This window comes from Trichoplax adhaerens, genomic scaffold, assembly GCF_000150275.1.
Source record: "Trichoplax adhaerens TRIADscaffold_11 genomic scaffold, whole genome shotgun sequence".
Taxonomy (NCBI): Eukaryota; Metazoa; Placozoa; class Uniplacotomia; order Trichoplacea; family Trichoplacidae; genus Trichoplax; species Trichoplax adhaerens.
The window spans coordinates 1,982,064-2,000,209 of record NW_002060953.1 but is presented as its reverse complement, the minus strand read 5'-3'; the positions used below and the strand labels follow the sequence as shown (position 1 = coordinate 2,000,209).

At 31.9% G+C, this 18,146-nt stretch overlaps 2 protein-coding genes across 2 annotated transcripts; both read left to right on the top strand.

Moving 5' to 3' along the window:
• Positions 1–821: 821 nt before the first annotated feature.
• Positions 822–5,959, top strand: TRIADDRAFT_29779 (uncharacterized protein; the record flags this gene model as incomplete). Its single annotated transcript, XM_002115636.1, has 8 exons — positions 822–929; positions 2,865–3,226; positions 3,844–4,168; positions 4,570–4,741; positions 4,927–5,030; positions 5,206–5,433; positions 5,558–5,687; positions 5,793–5,959. The coding sequence occupies 8 exons, from the start codon at positions 822–824 to the stop codon at positions 5,957–5,959; spliced, it is 1,596 nt and encodes a 531-aa protein (XP_002115672.1).
• Positions 5,960–8,770: 2,811 nt separating this feature from the next.
• TRIADDRAFT_59600 (uncharacterized protein) lies at positions 8,771–13,216 on the top strand (the record flags this gene model as incomplete). Its single annotated transcript, XM_002115635.1, has 12 exons — positions 8,771–8,901; positions 9,930–10,051; positions 10,265–10,397; positions 10,634–10,695; positions 11,409–11,560; positions 11,664–11,793; positions 11,925–12,049; positions 12,276–12,348; positions 12,457–12,578; positions 12,675–12,753; positions 12,875–12,987; positions 13,070–13,216. 12 exons carry the CDS (start codon positions 8,771–8,773, stop codon positions 13,214–13,216), a joined length of 1,389 nt encoding a protein of 462 aa, XP_002115671.1.
• Between the last annotated feature and the right edge of the window lie 4,930 nt (positions 13,217–18,146).

Sequence of the window (18,146 nt, the reverse complement as noted above, 5' to 3'; positions counted from 1 at the left end):
GACAAAATGCGACTGCAATTAACCTCGTACCTATCTGGTGGACAGCCTTAATGATACTACGCAAGTATATACACACAAATCTTGAAGAAGTCATAATCCACTCATGCAATTAACCTCAAGCAGTAATATTGTACATAGATGGTGTTACCTTTTGTTACTCTGCAACGTAACAATCCAAAAGTGAACGTGGGTCTCAGTAATAGCCTAGCTGTTGCAACTCAATAATACACTCGTAAACGATCTGCAGCGAAAATTTCCTTTTATTTTACAATCCAACCGCATTTATACTCATCGAACGTACAACATACAGTACGATCTCATTAAAACAGAACTTAAATATTACGAACGTAGCACCTACCTACCTATAGTATAATATATATTATATAAGCTATACAGTAGCAAAACATCTTCCTGTATCAGCACCACACAGTAAAGTATGAGCACCAATACAGTACCTTTAAAAGAACAGACTCATCGAAAAAACAACATACAGTAAGATCTCTTTAAAAACAGAACTTATATATTACGAACGTAGCACCTACCTACAGCACCCACAGTAGCAAAACATCTTCCAGGGTCAGCATCATGTAGTGAAATATAAGCTTCAATACAGAACCTTTAGTATCAGCAGTCGTAAGAGGTTTTATACTAACAACTGCCTGGGGCATCGGTAGATGTAGTGTAACGGTAATGAGCTGCGTTAGATAGTCTTGTTATCTATACTGTATCTTAGATAAGGAGTATGATATTGCTGCTATATAATTGCTCTAGACCTTCTGGATAATTTATTTATACGCCTATTTTCATTGTTAATAAACAGGATGGCCGGCGTTGTTCGTCAATCTATTACTGTTCCTATTCCAGAGGATATTTCATTATATCAATTCGTAAGCCGCAATTTCGCCGCTAATGCTGATCGACCTGCTGTGGTAAGTTTGAGAGAGGATGCAAACGCTGTATGATGGCTAGAAGTAATCGTAATGATGTTGCTGTCAAACAATATTGTAATATGGTTGCAAAAAAAAATGTAATCAATAACGTTGTTTTCAAACCGGTTTTCAGTTCTAACGAACCATTATGAGCTTATGTTAATGTTTCTTTACGTGATGAGCCCACTTAGGCTTGTTTAAGTACTGATCGATGATTTATAGTCAGTCAAATTTCATAATCTACTGGCAAAAAGGACTTGAGATGTAAATCACGATGATGCAGCGCCAAAATGCCAAATTTAATTTTATCACCCACTACTTCACACCTAATAATAGAGGATAGAGGTGGCTTATACCGGTTGATTTATAAATTCACTGCTGCTAATGTCATAGAATAGTAGACGATGATAGTTGAAGTTGTTGTTACTTGTTAATAAATGTTGCATAATAAAGTCACATTATCTAATTAGCTTAGGCCTTTTCTGGAATGAAGAAAGCTTGCAGAGACTAGACTGTTGTTAATTTCTATCAAGCAGCATAATACAATGTCTTATTTCGATACTAATAGTCATTGCACCAAGGAATTGATGAATAGATTGTAAGATATAGAGAGAAGGCAGTTGATTTTTCTTGTACTTTAAATTTAAAGTTCTTTTGTGCAATTTTTATTTGTGAACAACATTGCTGCCCATAGTCTTCTATGGTACTCAGTCTTGAATAACAGTACTATCTTGTTTAATTTCTGGCCGAATACAAATTCAAAGCAGACTATTATTTTCTAACAAGTTGTGGTATTAATAATGTTAAGAGTTAAATCGTCCATGATCAATTCTATTGTTGAATGATTAGCCAAAATGGTTTGTTCATCATGTTACCTAAGGAATAATGAATGCTCTTTTGGAAGAACATTTATAGGTTATCGCAAAGTAGAAAGGGCTCTATGCGGATGCTAACATGTTCGCATTACCGCTTATCATCATACTGTACCTAGTTATAAGAAATCAAATAATTAGGGTGGAATCTGTGGACTATCACATAAAAAGTGACCCTGATCTAGCCCTTTTTATCCAGCAGTAATACCTCGTGTTGCTTCTAAAATTCAATTTCTAACTTGATCTTTTTATGGTCATATACTACTCACTAAAAAAAGAGCAGCATAGAAAGAAAAACTCAAAATACATACACAGTCTCATGTAGTATTGCATGAATTGTATTTTCGACCAGCTTATTCCAGCAGCTTTATATTGAAAGCATAGTGCATGATACAGAATCTGCACTACTTATTTCCTACACCTATCGTACCGGTATGTGCTTAGCATTTAGGCTATTGTGAGATTAAAATCGATTTTCTACGCACTGCATAGCTTTAAAATCGGAAAATCTTGAAGTATATCAGTTCCAGTTGGGCTACGAACAGATAACAAGTGCTTACTTTTGCTGTAGATACTCATCCTATATCTTCTATATTATTGTATTGCAAGGTTTGCTAGCATACAGCTAGCTATATGAGAATATTGCTGCATCAAAAAGACATTATAAATCCTACTAACTAAAGGCTGGCGACATCCCAATTACGCATCGTCGTAATAAGATTCCTATGTAATTGCTAAGGTTCAGCAGTTGACCAATACAGTCCTAGCAAATCTGATTCATATTACTATAGCATAAACTGTGTAAATAATGAAAATTACCATACGTTACTTTGACCTTTTAGCAGGCTAGCACTGGTACTGTTGATTGTGAACATCATAACCTATTTTCACGTAATTAGAATTGGATGCATATTTATAAGCATTTTGCGATCATTGTTATGAATAGTATATTCATAGAGAGATTTCGATGATAAATGGTGTAAAGCTTATAGCAAGCTGCAGTCATTCTGTTTTCATTACTGCCCATCTTACGTAATAAATTGTAAATTGTATCCTATTTTAGACCGATGGTATCACCGGTAAAACTTACAAGTATAAAGAACTAGATCGCCTTATTAAGTGCTTTGCTTCAGCACTCGTAAAGAAGGGCGTCAAAAAAGGCGATGTGGTTGCAATTATTAGTTCAAATTGCATCGACTGGGCGGTGGTTTATTATGGTGTTTTGGCTATTGGGGGCATTGTTACAACATGCAATCATATGTACACAGAAAATGAATTTAATCACCAATTAAAAGACTCTGGAGCTCAATACTTGGTTGCTGAGGAAAGCTGCATTCCTACAATCAATAAACTTGATATCACTTTCAAAGAGAAATTTGTATTTGGTGTAGCTGAAGGATATATATCATATGTTGATATGATCAGGTTAGTTACGCTTATTATTGGACTGATATTTGGATACAACATACACAGAATCAAGTGATTTATTCATGTTGTTGTTATAACTGTTTGTTTATATAATTCTTAATATACCGCGTAGCTCTGGGCAATTTTAATTCCACTCTAAGAGCGTATTTAATATGGAATCGAAAAACCTAACTATAAAAGTCTCGCGTATTCTAAATCAACGCCAGCTAACCATTTATAATTATTTTTAATTTGTCCACCTATTCCTTCCATGAATTCCTTAACCTAAGACTGCATACCGATTTAAATGTTTATTTTATTCAGAATGATCATTTTCTTGTTGTTATGAGGAAACCGTGATTCGAAAAAGCTGGAATAAACGGTTCACAATCTGTAATAGGTTACTGTAGTCAGCTATATGGGTCGATGTTTGTTTTAAGAAAGAAATTATTGCCAACGTTCTCTTTATTTTGCATCTTGCAATCAATAACTAACATTTTTGCAAAACGAAGAAGAAATTGTTTGCATTAATAACTAGAAATCAATTGCAATTCTGAAATCATTCGCTCAATTAGATCATAATTATTTTGCAAATGTGGTATTTACAACTTCCATTCATCTGTTTTATAATATAGCGATAGTGGAGATCAATTTCCAACTAATGTTCAAATTAATCCGAAGAAAGATATTTGCATTTTGCCGTATTCCAGCGGTACTACTGGTGTTGCAAAGGGAGTCATGCTATCCCATTACAATTTAGTAGCATGCTTGCAACAAGGCCATCATGAAGCAGTTAAGCCTGAAGATTTGAAACGTGTACCTGTATTGGCTGTACTGCCATTTTATCACGCCTTCGGTATGATTATTTTATTGGCAAGTGGCCTCAGAGACGGAGCTCAAATAGTAACATTACCTCGTTTTGAACCCAATTCTTTCTTGAAAGCAATCCAAGACTGCAAGGTAACAGAGCCACATTCAGTATGGTATACAGTACATAGAAAATTAGTATCAGGAGCATTAATATGCTTTTTCTATGGAATAGCGCAAATAAAAATGAAAGGAATTTATAGAATTGTCCTCAACCATTTACAGTAATTAGAAATCACTGTATTTAGTACCGTACCATTTCGGAGGCAATTGCGACACTTATTAAATATTGCATTCTGAAGAACTTGAAAATAGGCATCGAGAATTTATATTACAGTACTAAATCTGCCTAGCTACGTTCGTAAGCATCATTTAGCATTCTTACAAAGGTATAAGTATCAGAGTATAAAGTTAGAAGAGAGTAGGAATCTACTCATAACTTAATAGTAATACCTAGGTTATTTAATGTGATTTTTGATTTTATACGACTGTAGGTTCGCCATATTGGCATAGTTCCTCCCCTCGCATTATTTTTACTTAAATCGCCACTTGTTGACAAGTACGACTTATCGAGCTTAACTGACATTGGATGTGGTGCTGCACCGCTTGGAGGTGAAATTATGAATGCTATTATCGCAAAGTTCAATCTGAAAAGATTTAATCAAGGTAAAATTGATTCTTTATAGATGCTAGCATTTAACAGATTTTAATTAAGCAACGTAGATTTCAAGATTCGTTAAGGTGCTGAAGAAATATCAACTATGTTTGATTGACTAAATCTAAAGATTTTGAAATTGTAGTCGTTAGTATTTGGTGTCATTTATCAGCATCATTTTATGCCATCCTAATAGGATATGGTATGACGGAATCCTGTGGAATTCTTACATTGCCTTTCGAGTGCAACAAGTACAAAATTGGTTCAGTAGGCACACCTATTCCAAATACAGAACTCAAGGTAAAATTTATAGACATTACAAGTATTAAAGAATATAATCACTCTTTTAACATATCATGAAGACTTATTTATAGTAAAGACTTCGTGTAAGCAATCTTGAATTCAGTTTTGAATAGAAAAGCGAAATCTTTTCTACTTGGATCAGAAATAATTTTTCATGTATGCAAATTTTTAGTTTGTCGATTTAAATACAAAAGAAGTTTTGCCGGTTAACAAAGATGGTGAATTATGGGCTAGAGGTCCGCAGATAATGATGGGTTACTTAAATCGCCCGGAAGAAACAGCAAATTGCCTCGATAGCGATGGTTGGCTACGAACTGGCGATGTCGGACATTATGACGAGGAAGGCCATATTTTCATTGTTGAGCGCTTGAAAGAACTTATCAAGTATAAAGGATTTCAGGTAAAAAATTGCACATGAAATGTTTATTTAATGTACTAGCGGAGATTTTAAAGCGTGTTCGGAAGTAATTAGTAAACACATTGCGATAAGAGACAGATTAAATAAAGGCATCATAATTTATTAGGTTCCTCCAGCTGAACTCGAAGCTTTATTGAAATGCCATGAAGACATAGCCGACGCAGCAGTAATTGGGATAGATGACGAAGAAGCTGGAGAAGTTCCGCGAGCTATAGTTATCAAAAAGAATCCTGAAGGTAGGTTATTGATGAGAATTAAAGAGTATTCTCTTAAGCTGTAGGTAATGTAGATTCGCAAAGAAATTTAGAATTATGCTAATAGCGACGTTATCCATTTCCTAGGTGATTTAACTGAAAAAATGGTCCAGGATTATGTGGCAGCAAATGTTGCTCCACATAAAAAATTAAGAGGTGGTGTCGAATTTGTCACTCAGATCCCAAAATCTGCCAGTGGCAAAATTCTACGACGGATAATCAAAGAGCAATACGTAGCCTCACTTCGCAAATAAATTATGAGTTTTCAAGTGTGTTATTTAAGTTTTCTATGAATGAAATTTTTTGTAGAATGCCTCGTCTGTTATTTGTTTAATTAAGCCTAGCAATTATTGTAGCATCACTGTGATGTAGATGTTTATAGTATATAACTAACTTAGTCAACTGGATAAAACTTGCAGTGGATCAAAAACTTCTGATACTTTCTAGTAAAAGTCATTCACTTAATAAGTTGATTTGAACATGCAAACGGACTCCAAAATAAAGCTTGGAAACAAACTTAAATAGAAATGATATCACGTAACACAGATATACCTACATAAACAGATCATTTTTCGCGAAGTGTTGCTTTGGTAACTATCATAAAATTGTGATATTGCTATTAGCATAATATGATTACTACTACTGTCTAGTTTGGGTTCTTAATTATAATTAGATAGCAATGTTACCTAGTAATTCAGTCTGGCTTCTGTAATAAAACGATGGGGGGGGGGGGGGGGTAAAAGAAATAGATAGGAAATAGCTATCAATTAAATTCTTTTAATTAAAAACTAACGTAGTTCGTCCTTCTGAGATGTATGGAAAAGATGAAAGTGTCCTTGATTAAATCAGCCAGCAACTAAAACTGTCATGTATAAAAAAATACATAAGTTAAGATATGTGTTTTTAATGCAAATGACGATTGACTCTATTTAATTGTAACAATATGAATGGACTTGCGAATGAAAATAGACTCCTGTAATATCTCAGTAATGTATGATAAGGTGTGAAAGCCTGATGCTCGTCAACGATTGATCTGCATCCTTTGCACATTAAAACTAATCAGTTTAATGAAATACAAGTTGCAATTAAATAATGTCGGTCTGAAGCAACAATTGCCTACAATATACGCGTATAATGCATATATTATTTCTTCCTTTTAATAAATAGAATATTTTGTAGTAATAAAATAAAAATGTTTTTAGCTAACGAATCAGTTGAGTACTAATTCGAATGAAAATATTGAGTGATTGGTGTTAGCTCAATTAATGGTACTCAAAATATTTAGCCGCAGAGTTTTCAGCTAATTGCAGTAATATTTTCTATTAGAAGCTTTCTAATAATATGAAATAAAGTACGGTATTGTGTGACCTTGGGTTGTCGCTACGCTTCATAAATTAACTGCAGAAGGTGGTTGGTATGGTAAAATAGTGTACTTGCAACATTAATACTAAGTACATGGAAGGTCGTAGATGTCAGCTCTATAACGTCACGTTATAATATAGTATACTAATCTGACTCTTAACATTTGAGTAGACTACTGCAAAGGAGAATTTGATTCAAAATTTAAGGTTGTTGGATCTGCGAAGAGATGTCATTATCTGCATTTGTTCTTTTCGTTAACTACCAGAGATTGACAATTTTATCTTTGGTATAATACGATTTCTATTGCTAAATCGTTTGTTCTATTGATTATAATTAGATAGTAATCTTTCCAATTAATTCTAGCTGATGTTGGCAACAAGTGAGGCGCAGAAGAAATATATAGGAAATAGCTCCTAATTAAATCTTCAAATTAGAATAATAATATTGATAGTTCTGAGATTTATGATCAAGATAGAAGCGTTTTTCCACTACGATGGCAATCATTACGTTTATAATGCAAATTACGATTGAATTATTTTTAATGCTATCAAAATAATGAGCATAAGGTATTTTCATGTAACTGCGATGTGCCTCTACGCTTTATAGTCCATCTTCATCTATTGCAATTTCAAATTAAAAGCATACAACATAGTCTAATGTTAGTCAGCTGATGTATAAGTGTGTAATGATGTTCCTGCTGTACTTCAGCAAACATGATTGCGTTCTATAACACGAAGGTAGAATCAGCAATAACTGTCGATCTTTATGGAATACAACTTCTAATAGATATAAATGAGTCTCAATTAAATGATACAACAAATACCTATTAATAATTACCTATTTCTAGGCGGTAGCTTATATAAACTAATAATTATAACAATATAATGATTAATCTAGAACCTCTATTAGTCTATATCGAATGCAAATTATAGCTTACAATATATCACAAATTGTAAACTAACTAGGTCATTAGAATGCAGTACTCGTTAAATATTCATGCGATTGTTATCAGTATCTGCCGTAATTTTGTCTATTTTTCACGAGCTAGTCACATGATACTAAAATTTGTTTTATTTCAATATGATATAGGTAGTAGATCAAACAAGACTATTATAGCCAACAGATTTACTTTTAAAAACTAGCATAATATATATTCAGTATGATATTTAAGTTAGAACTCTAACCTATCATTGCAAGCTCTGCATACAAGAATTTAACGTACACTATAACATCAGCATTTGGTCTACATTATACTACGGTCTATTAATGCTAAGGTATTGTTCTATACATTACCTTATACTGTGATAAAGACATCCTTAATTGCCTACCTGCTGCAGTCCTCTACTTCCTAGCCAATCCATTATTTACTTTTAAATCGTCTTATAATTCAATTTAATCTGAAGATACGTTTGATGCACTATCCTATTCGCAAAGATCTTGCTTTAGGGTTATATAATAAAGCAATAATTTAAACTTTTATAATATCTAAGGTAATCAACGGTAGTTCATTGCAGTGTTAGTCTAGATTACTGAGGAAGCGCTAGTAGACAGCCGTTAGTTGAAGATTAACGATTGACAGTTGGAAATAATACTCGTGGACCTTATCTAGCATACTCGTCTTATTTAGCATAAGATAACTTTTCTATAGTATAAAATCATTGCTTATTTTACTAAAGTCATATTAGCAGCCTACCATTGACACCATGAAGAGCTTTGATATTATCACATTAACGATGTTAACGTTAGCTGTTGGGGCCGTAAACGCTGACATGGGAAATTGGAAAGACTTATATACTGAGAGAGGAAAGGATGCATTTGTGAACAAGATGAAAGAGTTTGTATCATCGGATAACGATTAATCTACTTATCATTATTATAGTAACAAGTTATTATCACTAAACTTATTGATAATAACCATGATAATCAAAATAAAACGAACCACAGTAGTACTATTTCGATGTAGTAACTAAGAGGTCAATTAGGCTTAGGTGGCATAAATAGATATATTATTTTAATAGCAAGAGTTTCTATAACCTAGAATTTCAACCACATATCGCCTCAGAGGAAATAGATCTAATTCCTTTATTGATAATCGGTATCTTACTAGTTTGCTTTCAAATCGCGGTTTGCAGTAGCCAGCTAATCATTAAAATTATACCCAGTTACATAATACTCATGTCAACTTAAGCTACAAGATTCTATCATTAATCGCTAGCGATAAATGATATATAATTCGTAGTTTAATTACGTTCGCCCTTCAAGTTACACTTTTATCGTTTACTTTTACTATGCTTAGATTATACATATGTTTGTTATAGTCATATTGAACACTATGATAGATTAATTTTTAGGATTAAAATTTGCTTGTACTTTAGTTAATAAGTCTTCCGCTCGGTGAAAATACTATTATCATCAGCATTGGAATTACAGTAACGATGATCAGCGAATATATTTTAATCAGATGTTATGCAATCAAGTACCAAACTGTAAATTAATTATTAGCCACATATAGCAAAATTTTCTGACAAAGTGTAAAGCTTTGCCTATAATGATACTCAGCTAAAGTATCTATGACAATGAGCACTATCGTTATTAAAAATATAGTCTAGCTAACTTTGCTACCCTTATTATGGCTACAGATGCTGCCAAAAGCGTATAAGCTAGCAATTTTAGATGATATAGTAATTCAGTCTAAGAGCTTTCTAGTAGTTTTATTCGATTAGTGTAGAACTGAGGGTAATGTGTATTTGTATAAAGATCTAATAAATTTCTTATTGTATACTGTCTTTGGAAATTTGTGATTAACTACGTCGTATCAGGCAAGGATCTTGATATAATAACTAACGCTTTACATATCTATAGACCATACATCAAATATCAAAATGAAGAAAAAAATCCTCTTCGGTCTCCTTCAGTTCGCAGTTTTATTAACAAACTTAAAGCTAGTAATAAGAAAAAGATGTATCCTGTCATGCTTGTTACAGGTACATAAAGCGTAATTGGTCAATGGAGTCGTACTAAGCTTACAACTACTAACATACTAGATTGCGTGCTGATATTAGACCCAACGAAATTTTTCTTTGGAATTATATCAATTAATTAATAGATCAAACATTATATGAAATAATTTAACTTGAACAAACTTCTAGAATCTAAGGTAATCTTAAATGATTTTGAATAACTCACTTTACGGTTAGCCCTATTGGGAGCTCAACTCGAAGCTAAACTTGACAGAAAAAGTGTTCCATACTTTTATTGCAAGAAAAAGTCCAAATGGGAATTGATATGGGTAAACATTGAAGATTTTCTTCCCTTTATTATAGACTGCTGGTAAGTATAAAGTATGATCGATAACTATAGTTTGATTCGAGCATTTGAACATGATAATTTTCTAGTACTCCTTAATCTACTGTATATTCTTATCTATCATAAATGAGATTTTATAGTTATCATTATCATTAGCTAGTATTAGATGCGATGCAACCAGTTTTAAATTCTATAATTAATTTTTTTGTTTAATGATGACGCGTCTATCAAGCAACTTCTTAATTTTGAAACCTTAATAGGGAGGATAATATAAAATTAAAGTACGATGCTGTTACTCACGTTTATTCTCCAGCAGCAGAAGGTACAATTAATGCTAAATCTTTAAGCAGCTATTTATCATAATTATACTTCTAGCAGTGTGATATATACCGATCACAAAATTCCAAATTTAAAAAAAATAAGGGCTTTATTGAATCTTATACAAAGATTAACTACACACAGCTCTACTCTAGCCGAATACTACTACTAAAGACTTCTACAACGAACTAACAGAATAATCTAAAGTTGCATGCTTTTATACTTTTCGTAGCAATCGCAGCTACAATCCGCATGGCAACCTTTTACCTTATATTACACATAGTTAAATTATTCTTAGTAAGACTATTCTACTGCGACCATCATTAATCCAATATGGATACGACTACAGTACTTACGTAGACATTATTCACACCAGCCAAAGTACAATGAATTAACCGTATTTTAATATGATTTACAGTTCTATTTTTACCTATAGCCTTATTAGTAACTTAATAATTTTATCACTTTACTGCGTATAGTCATCTGTACTCTAGCATAGAGTCTGTACCACTACAGTCTATAGTTATAGCTACCAAATATCTCTTAGGATAAATATCTACCGTAAATTATACTAAATATGGCTAACAGTCTACAATCACAATACTAGTTACATTACAAGCAGAGATAGCGTTTAAGATGGAATAAATAAACGCAACAAATTTGATATATCCGAATTACCAGGAATAGAACTGATCATCATTTTTGTAATCTCCGTAGGTGTCCAAGTAAGAGTTCGTACAGGAATAGAAAACATTCGATTCATTGACCCATCGGGATTGCTGAAATCATTAACTGGAGAGTATAACACCATTATCAATGCTCTGGAGAGTATTGGATATCAGCAGAATAAAAATTTGATAGCTGCTCCTGTAAGTATGCCGTTGCTATTAATAAAAAGTTTAATTCTTATTAGACGGTTATAAATATGATTTAATAAATTGCCTGCAATGTGCATTTGATCTATTAATTTAGTACGACTGGCGTGTTGGAGCTGATTCTTATTATTTACCAAATGGTATATTTCATAATTTGAAAAAAATGATTGAAGGAGCATACGCAAACAATAGCAATACTCCTGTGGTTTGTGTGGCAGAAAGTTTAGGTATGTCGGAAAAGAAATCCCGAGTATATTTCTATTTTGTGATTTGCTCACAGCAAGACTTACTTCTTAAAGCCTAGATTAATATAAGACTTATATCGGTATAATAATTTATAACAATTACGATTTTGTAGGCAATCCAGTCTTGACTTTATTTTTGAACACCTATGTTAGCGAAGCATGGAAAGCAAAATATATAAAATCTTACATTGCTCTAGCTGGAGTATTCGCAGGTGCTGGACAGACAGTTGCTGGCGTGGTAAGGCTAATGTATAAGAAGCGAGGAAATAAAGCCATAGCTATTTACATAACCAATATATTTTAATATCAGTGAATGCAAGAATTTTGATCATTTTATAATATCAAAACAAGCAAACTTTGAATGAAAGAATTAATTCAGATTTTGTATGCAGATCTAAAATTGTAGACCCGGTATAATATCTTTATTTTAATTTCATAAAGTGAAATTTTTACGTATTATTCAGCTATCTCCAATACTAGATGGATTACCTGATTTTATTGATCCTAATATTATTCGTACGCTTGCTCGAAGTTTCGGTATGTAAGACTAAGCTTAAATAGACGCCCTTTTTACGCAATTTTGTAAGAATAATAGTATCCTATTAAGATAGCTGTACAAACTCTATTATAAATTTTAAATTTTAGGCAGTATAGCATGGCTATTTCCAAATGCAAAGTACTGGAAAGATTACGTTTTTCTCAGCACACCAACAAGAAATTACACAGCTAGTGATATAGGCGCTCTATTGGAACAGCAATCATTGCATGTAAGACATATAGCAACACCAGCAATATAAGCTAATTTATTTTAACCATAGAATAAATAGAGGATAAAATCTATGTTATATTCATTTGCTATTTAGGGCGTTTATGAAATGTATTTAAATAACAAGGATTTGACAACTCTGCAAGCTCCTAATGTCACTGTCTATTGCTGGCATGGTAACTGTGTTAAAACTAGCCTCATTTACAATTATGAGTAGAATAATATAAAGAGTAAGAGATTGAACCAAATTAGTAAAATGCCGTTTGTAAAGTACCCCTATGTGTAATTCTTATTTAGGTATAGGAGTCAAAACCCCGAATATTTTTCAGTACGATAGTGATAATTTTGATCAAAAGCCGAAAGTAATCGAAGTTGATGGCGATGGACGTGTACCTTTACCAAGCTTACAAGTAAGATACAGAGATACTTCTCTATATAAATGGGAATATGTCATAGAAACATAAACAATATATAATTAATTTAATATAATAGGTTTGTAGACGTTGGAAAGATGAGCAATCGCAGCCAGTATCATATCGTTCACTACCGGGAGTTACACATGTCGGCATATTAAGTAATGAAAGAGTTGTTTTAGATATTTTATCTGTAGCTACAGGTGGCCAGCCCTTTTCTGATTAGAAAAAATGAAAGCCTGGAATTAATTCCTATCAATTTTAAGTTTGACGAAATCCTTTGATAAATTAAGACTGTTTGCGTCATCTAGACACAGACAATTTCATTCCAATCTATTACTAGCATTACAGACTTTTTTCCCGACTAAATTATCTATTCTGATAATGAAATAGCGCACAGTATTACTTTTTTAAGTACATTAAATGACTTACTATTATTGCTAGCTGATGTTATTACATAAAGTCTTATTTAAAAAGTTACCGTGCCTTTTTACAAAATTGGAGTTCTCTGTTAGCTCTAATAGATTTCTTATCATTACTTTTTAATTTTAAGGATAGACGAGTTTTAGACCACCGACATTTTAAAGCCAGTCTTACGCAACTTAGCCATCTATACTTATTTGATTATTAACTTAAGCAGTAATGTTCTTCTAAAGATGCATAATTATTAGTGAATGGTAAAGTATATCTTTGTAGTATAGCCATGTAAAATTAATTTGAACAGTATTTTGATATTGTCATGCAACTACGGTATTCTTATCTGTTTAATTGAAATAAAATGGATTAAAGATCATAAGATAGAGTCAATATTTCTCTTTAAAACTTTTATACTTTTTTGCCATGTTCGTAATAACTCCTTTATTGATGATTGTTACTATGTTAAAAGTAGCATTTTTTTATCCTTTTCCTGCTGGATTACAAATGAGCTGTATTAGTTCTAGCTGATCATTTCATCTTTTACTACCATATTAATTAGTGAAGCTGACAGACTTATTTTTTCATGTAAAGCCGCTATTATGTCGTCTTTTCGTGAAATGGACTTGAATAATTACCTTAAAGTCATACTTATTATTAATTTTGAATCTGCATAATAAATGATTGATATTTTACTAACTGATATTATAAGTTTTATTATTATGGCATAGTATTGTCGATTTTTACTTTTCAAAGCGGTAATCACGTAGTCGATTACCCTGACATACTAACGATAAAAATAAAGTAGAGAGTTGTTTGATGATATGTCATACGTAATGGTAGCACAGGACTAAAATAGAGTCCTTTATAACTGTTAGTATGAAATTATTATCACTTTACTATAGAAAACATCTAGAATGTAATAGTACCCTTTAGTTTTACTTAGCCAAGGCGAGACTTCGCCATCTTTTCTTTTTCACTACCTTGCAAAGTTTTACATAGATTACTATAGGAATGGTTTATAAGCAACCGCCTAATCTAAAGAAAGGGTGTTTCATATTCTATTGAGACAGAAATTAATTTGAAACTGTATTAATACCCTATCCTTAGCTGTCGTATAAAAATTCTTAGATAACGAGTATCTTTAAATCGAACCTTATCGAAGTTCTGATCACTAAAGCCAGCGCAACTCATTAAGTAAGAAATAAATACCACGATATGAACATAGCATAGCAAAAGAATGATTCAATAGTTAGTTAAAATAACGTTTATCTTCTATGAAGAAGGTATAACTGATGGAGAGTGAGATTTTTAGGAAGATAGGAAGTCCAGCTGTCCATCATAATCACCTGAAATGACAAGAGAATAACATATTGAAAACATAGTCTTTATTATAGGTAGTGTAAGAACGAAAATGATATTCGGTGATAGGAAATCATTTAAAAGTTGTTATGAGCAATAAGAACATCTTACTTCTATGTTAAGATAGTTCTACGATACAATTCAACTATTTAGAAGTATACACTATAAAGAGAGAAACGATAATATTACTAGTCAAACAGAATTAAACAACATTTTATTGATGAAGTAAGGGTGCGGACTTAATAATTATGTTGTGGCCTTGTGTTGAATAGTCATTTAAGTTTAACTATGAAACTGTTAATCCATATCATCCGAGATTTGTCGGATTTTTAAGTAGAACTCGGGCCAAGAGTAGGTCCGTTGTATCCGGTAGCCCTAGCCTATGAAGTTAGTCAAGTAGCTTTATTAAGTTGAGTTATAATCTACTACTTCGAATATCCAGGTTCTGAATCATCAAAAGTCATAAATTGTCATTTCTCGGCAAATCTTTATAAAGAAACATATGAACGCAGAATATTTTTACCTTTCTTTCATAAGCTATTATTCCATTCAGTACCTAATGGACGAGATATATCAGAAACTGCGCTTTAGACTATGGATTTGAATACTAATTTCGCTGACATATCCTACAGATAGTAATTATCATTTTATAGGAATATCAATTTATTTATTAAAAACCTGTGGAATGTTCGTGCCATCGTATAAATCCACTGTTTGAAACATATCTATCTTAGGAACCCCTAGTTCATAAGTACTTTCCAAAAATAGACCAATATTTTCCATCTTGCTTAAAAATAAAACATAACGTTTATGTTAAGAAGGAATTTGGGTGCATTTACGAATGTACAGATTAAGCAAATATGATATATATTTTGCGACCAGTTATCTGACTCAAATGATGTATGGCAGAACTTTTATGCTCAGGATTACAAGCAGTAATGAATTAGACATAATCTTGATCAAAAGCTCAACAGTAAGCCTTTTCTGCACAAGTTATGATAAGAAAAGCTACATAAACGTATGCATATCTTTTCCAGGAACCCTACAACATGACTTATTTAAATTTTAGTTAATAAAACTTTAAATGAAGTTAGTACTACGACTTTATAACAGAATTCTATTTGCAAATCCGATTCTTGTGGAATATATACTTGGCTTTCTCGTGTTTGATATTATAAGATTAAATTTAAATAGGCTTTTCAACCGAATATCTAGTAAATCTATAATTTTGCTTGTAACCGAAAAACCAATAAAAATGTAACGTTTTGTTTACCATAAATTGTATATGCTAATTTACCTTACACTAAACTACGAAATTCTTAAGTTTATTACAAGATAATTCGATTTAAACTTAATATAATAAAAAACTAACTTTATCAAGAATAGTGATATACAGGATACAATTTGAATGCTTAATCAAAAGCTAGCGATTGAATATTGTAATTTCTGTGTAGCAAATTTTTGTTTTCCTAGAACTAATCTAGAGCAATAAACAGTAGCAATTGGCTAAGATAATAAAAAGTGATTCTGATATAACTATAAAAGACTACACTTCTTTAAAATTACTTTCTTACCATTTTGAAAGCCATTTTTGATACATTGTATTTTATATACTTGTTAGCTTGCACCTTACTGGCCAATCTGTGTGAATCAGTAGATATCCAATATTAGCTGCTATTATTTTAATATTTTTTTGTAGGAAAATTTCAATATCGCGCAAATTTATAGCAATCTAGATAAAGTCTTAGATTTTATGAAGTTATCATATACTGGTAATCTTTCGATGTAAATTTAACATGAATTTGAGCTGTGACACAATAAAGTAGTTTTAAGAAATAAATATAAATAGTCTATTTGTAGACAAAATTATAAGCTATTCATTCTCTACACAAATAGAACATCAATTTGTCTATCACTCTATGATAATTTACTTAATTTATCGAATTTTAGCAAGCTACACCCAACTGTTGACCTACTAAACCACTAGTAAAACCTAGCTATACGTTTAGAACTGTTCCATATCGGGTTTATTCTCTAGTTTCAGCAAAAGCATTATTAAACAACTAGCTATTTTATTAAGTAAAAAACTGACTCAAATCTTAATATTAATTAAATTTTATTAATTATTTTACACAATTTTATCTAAATAATTCTAAACTAGGCCTTTGGAAATGTACGCAGAATTAGCAATAATGCGAATTTTTTATATAATGAAACAATCCTATCTTTGTATTTATAAAGCGTCGCTGTAAAGATTTCAATGGCGTGCCTGTTCATAGTTCTTATTTATCATTTGATTACAACCTTTCTTATCATTCTTGCATTTAAATTATAATTGAACCCCTTCTATTATGGAAATAAATGTTATAGTGTATAATGGCTAGAAAGTGTTTATTAGATTGTATGAATAACTAGATAACGGATTCTAGCCAATTAATTGGTTAAGCATTCTTAGTTCGGGTGTTATTTTAGCCTATAGAAATAACAGCTTCATGAAGCAATAATCAATGAAGCATCTATCCGAATCAGAATTGTCAAAATCTGTGTCAGATAAACTGTTCTATATAAATTATCGAAAACTCTGAACTATTTTTAGCGATTAAAACTGTAAATAGTAACTACGATTATCGTAGTCGTTTGATTTGAATTAACTGTCGCTTCAGCTTATATTTTAGAATTCTTTAGCGAGTTATCCTAATAAACTTTTCTAAATCAAATTATCGGAAGCTTTTTACCGCATTCAGTGAATAAATCTTGAATAGAAACTGCGATTGTCATAACGGTTCGATTTACGATTAAATAGGCGTTTGCTCCTCTTAACATTTGGACATTTTTTACGGCTTACCCAGATGAACGTTTCTAAGTCAAATTATTTTAAGTTTATAAATGTATTTGGTGAATAAAAATTTAACTAGAAATTACCATTATCATAGGAGTTGATTTATAATAGAATTAAACTTTCATTTCGTTAATATTTCAGAAATTTAGTCGATTAACTGATTTCAGTTTAGCACAGCAATTGTGATGAAACTCGATGACATTTGAGGACATTTATGCATTAGAAATAAAAAATATTGAATCTTCAATAGTATAGAATTGAACTGATCTTCTACCTTACTGCTTTACCGCAAGATCTTAGATTGCTTCGCTACTAACCAACTTGAACTTATGTATAAAAGATGTCTTTTTCAACATCAACGTAATCAGGCATCATTATTACCTACGATAGCTTGTTGGTTAACTAGCCCAGTAATATCGTAACAAAACTAGATATTCGATAAACTTTTAAACTATTGCTAACTTAATGCAATGTTAAAATACAGTCATAACGAACTGACTTGCATAATCGGACCCCGTCTTTCACGCAGTGTGTGTATCTT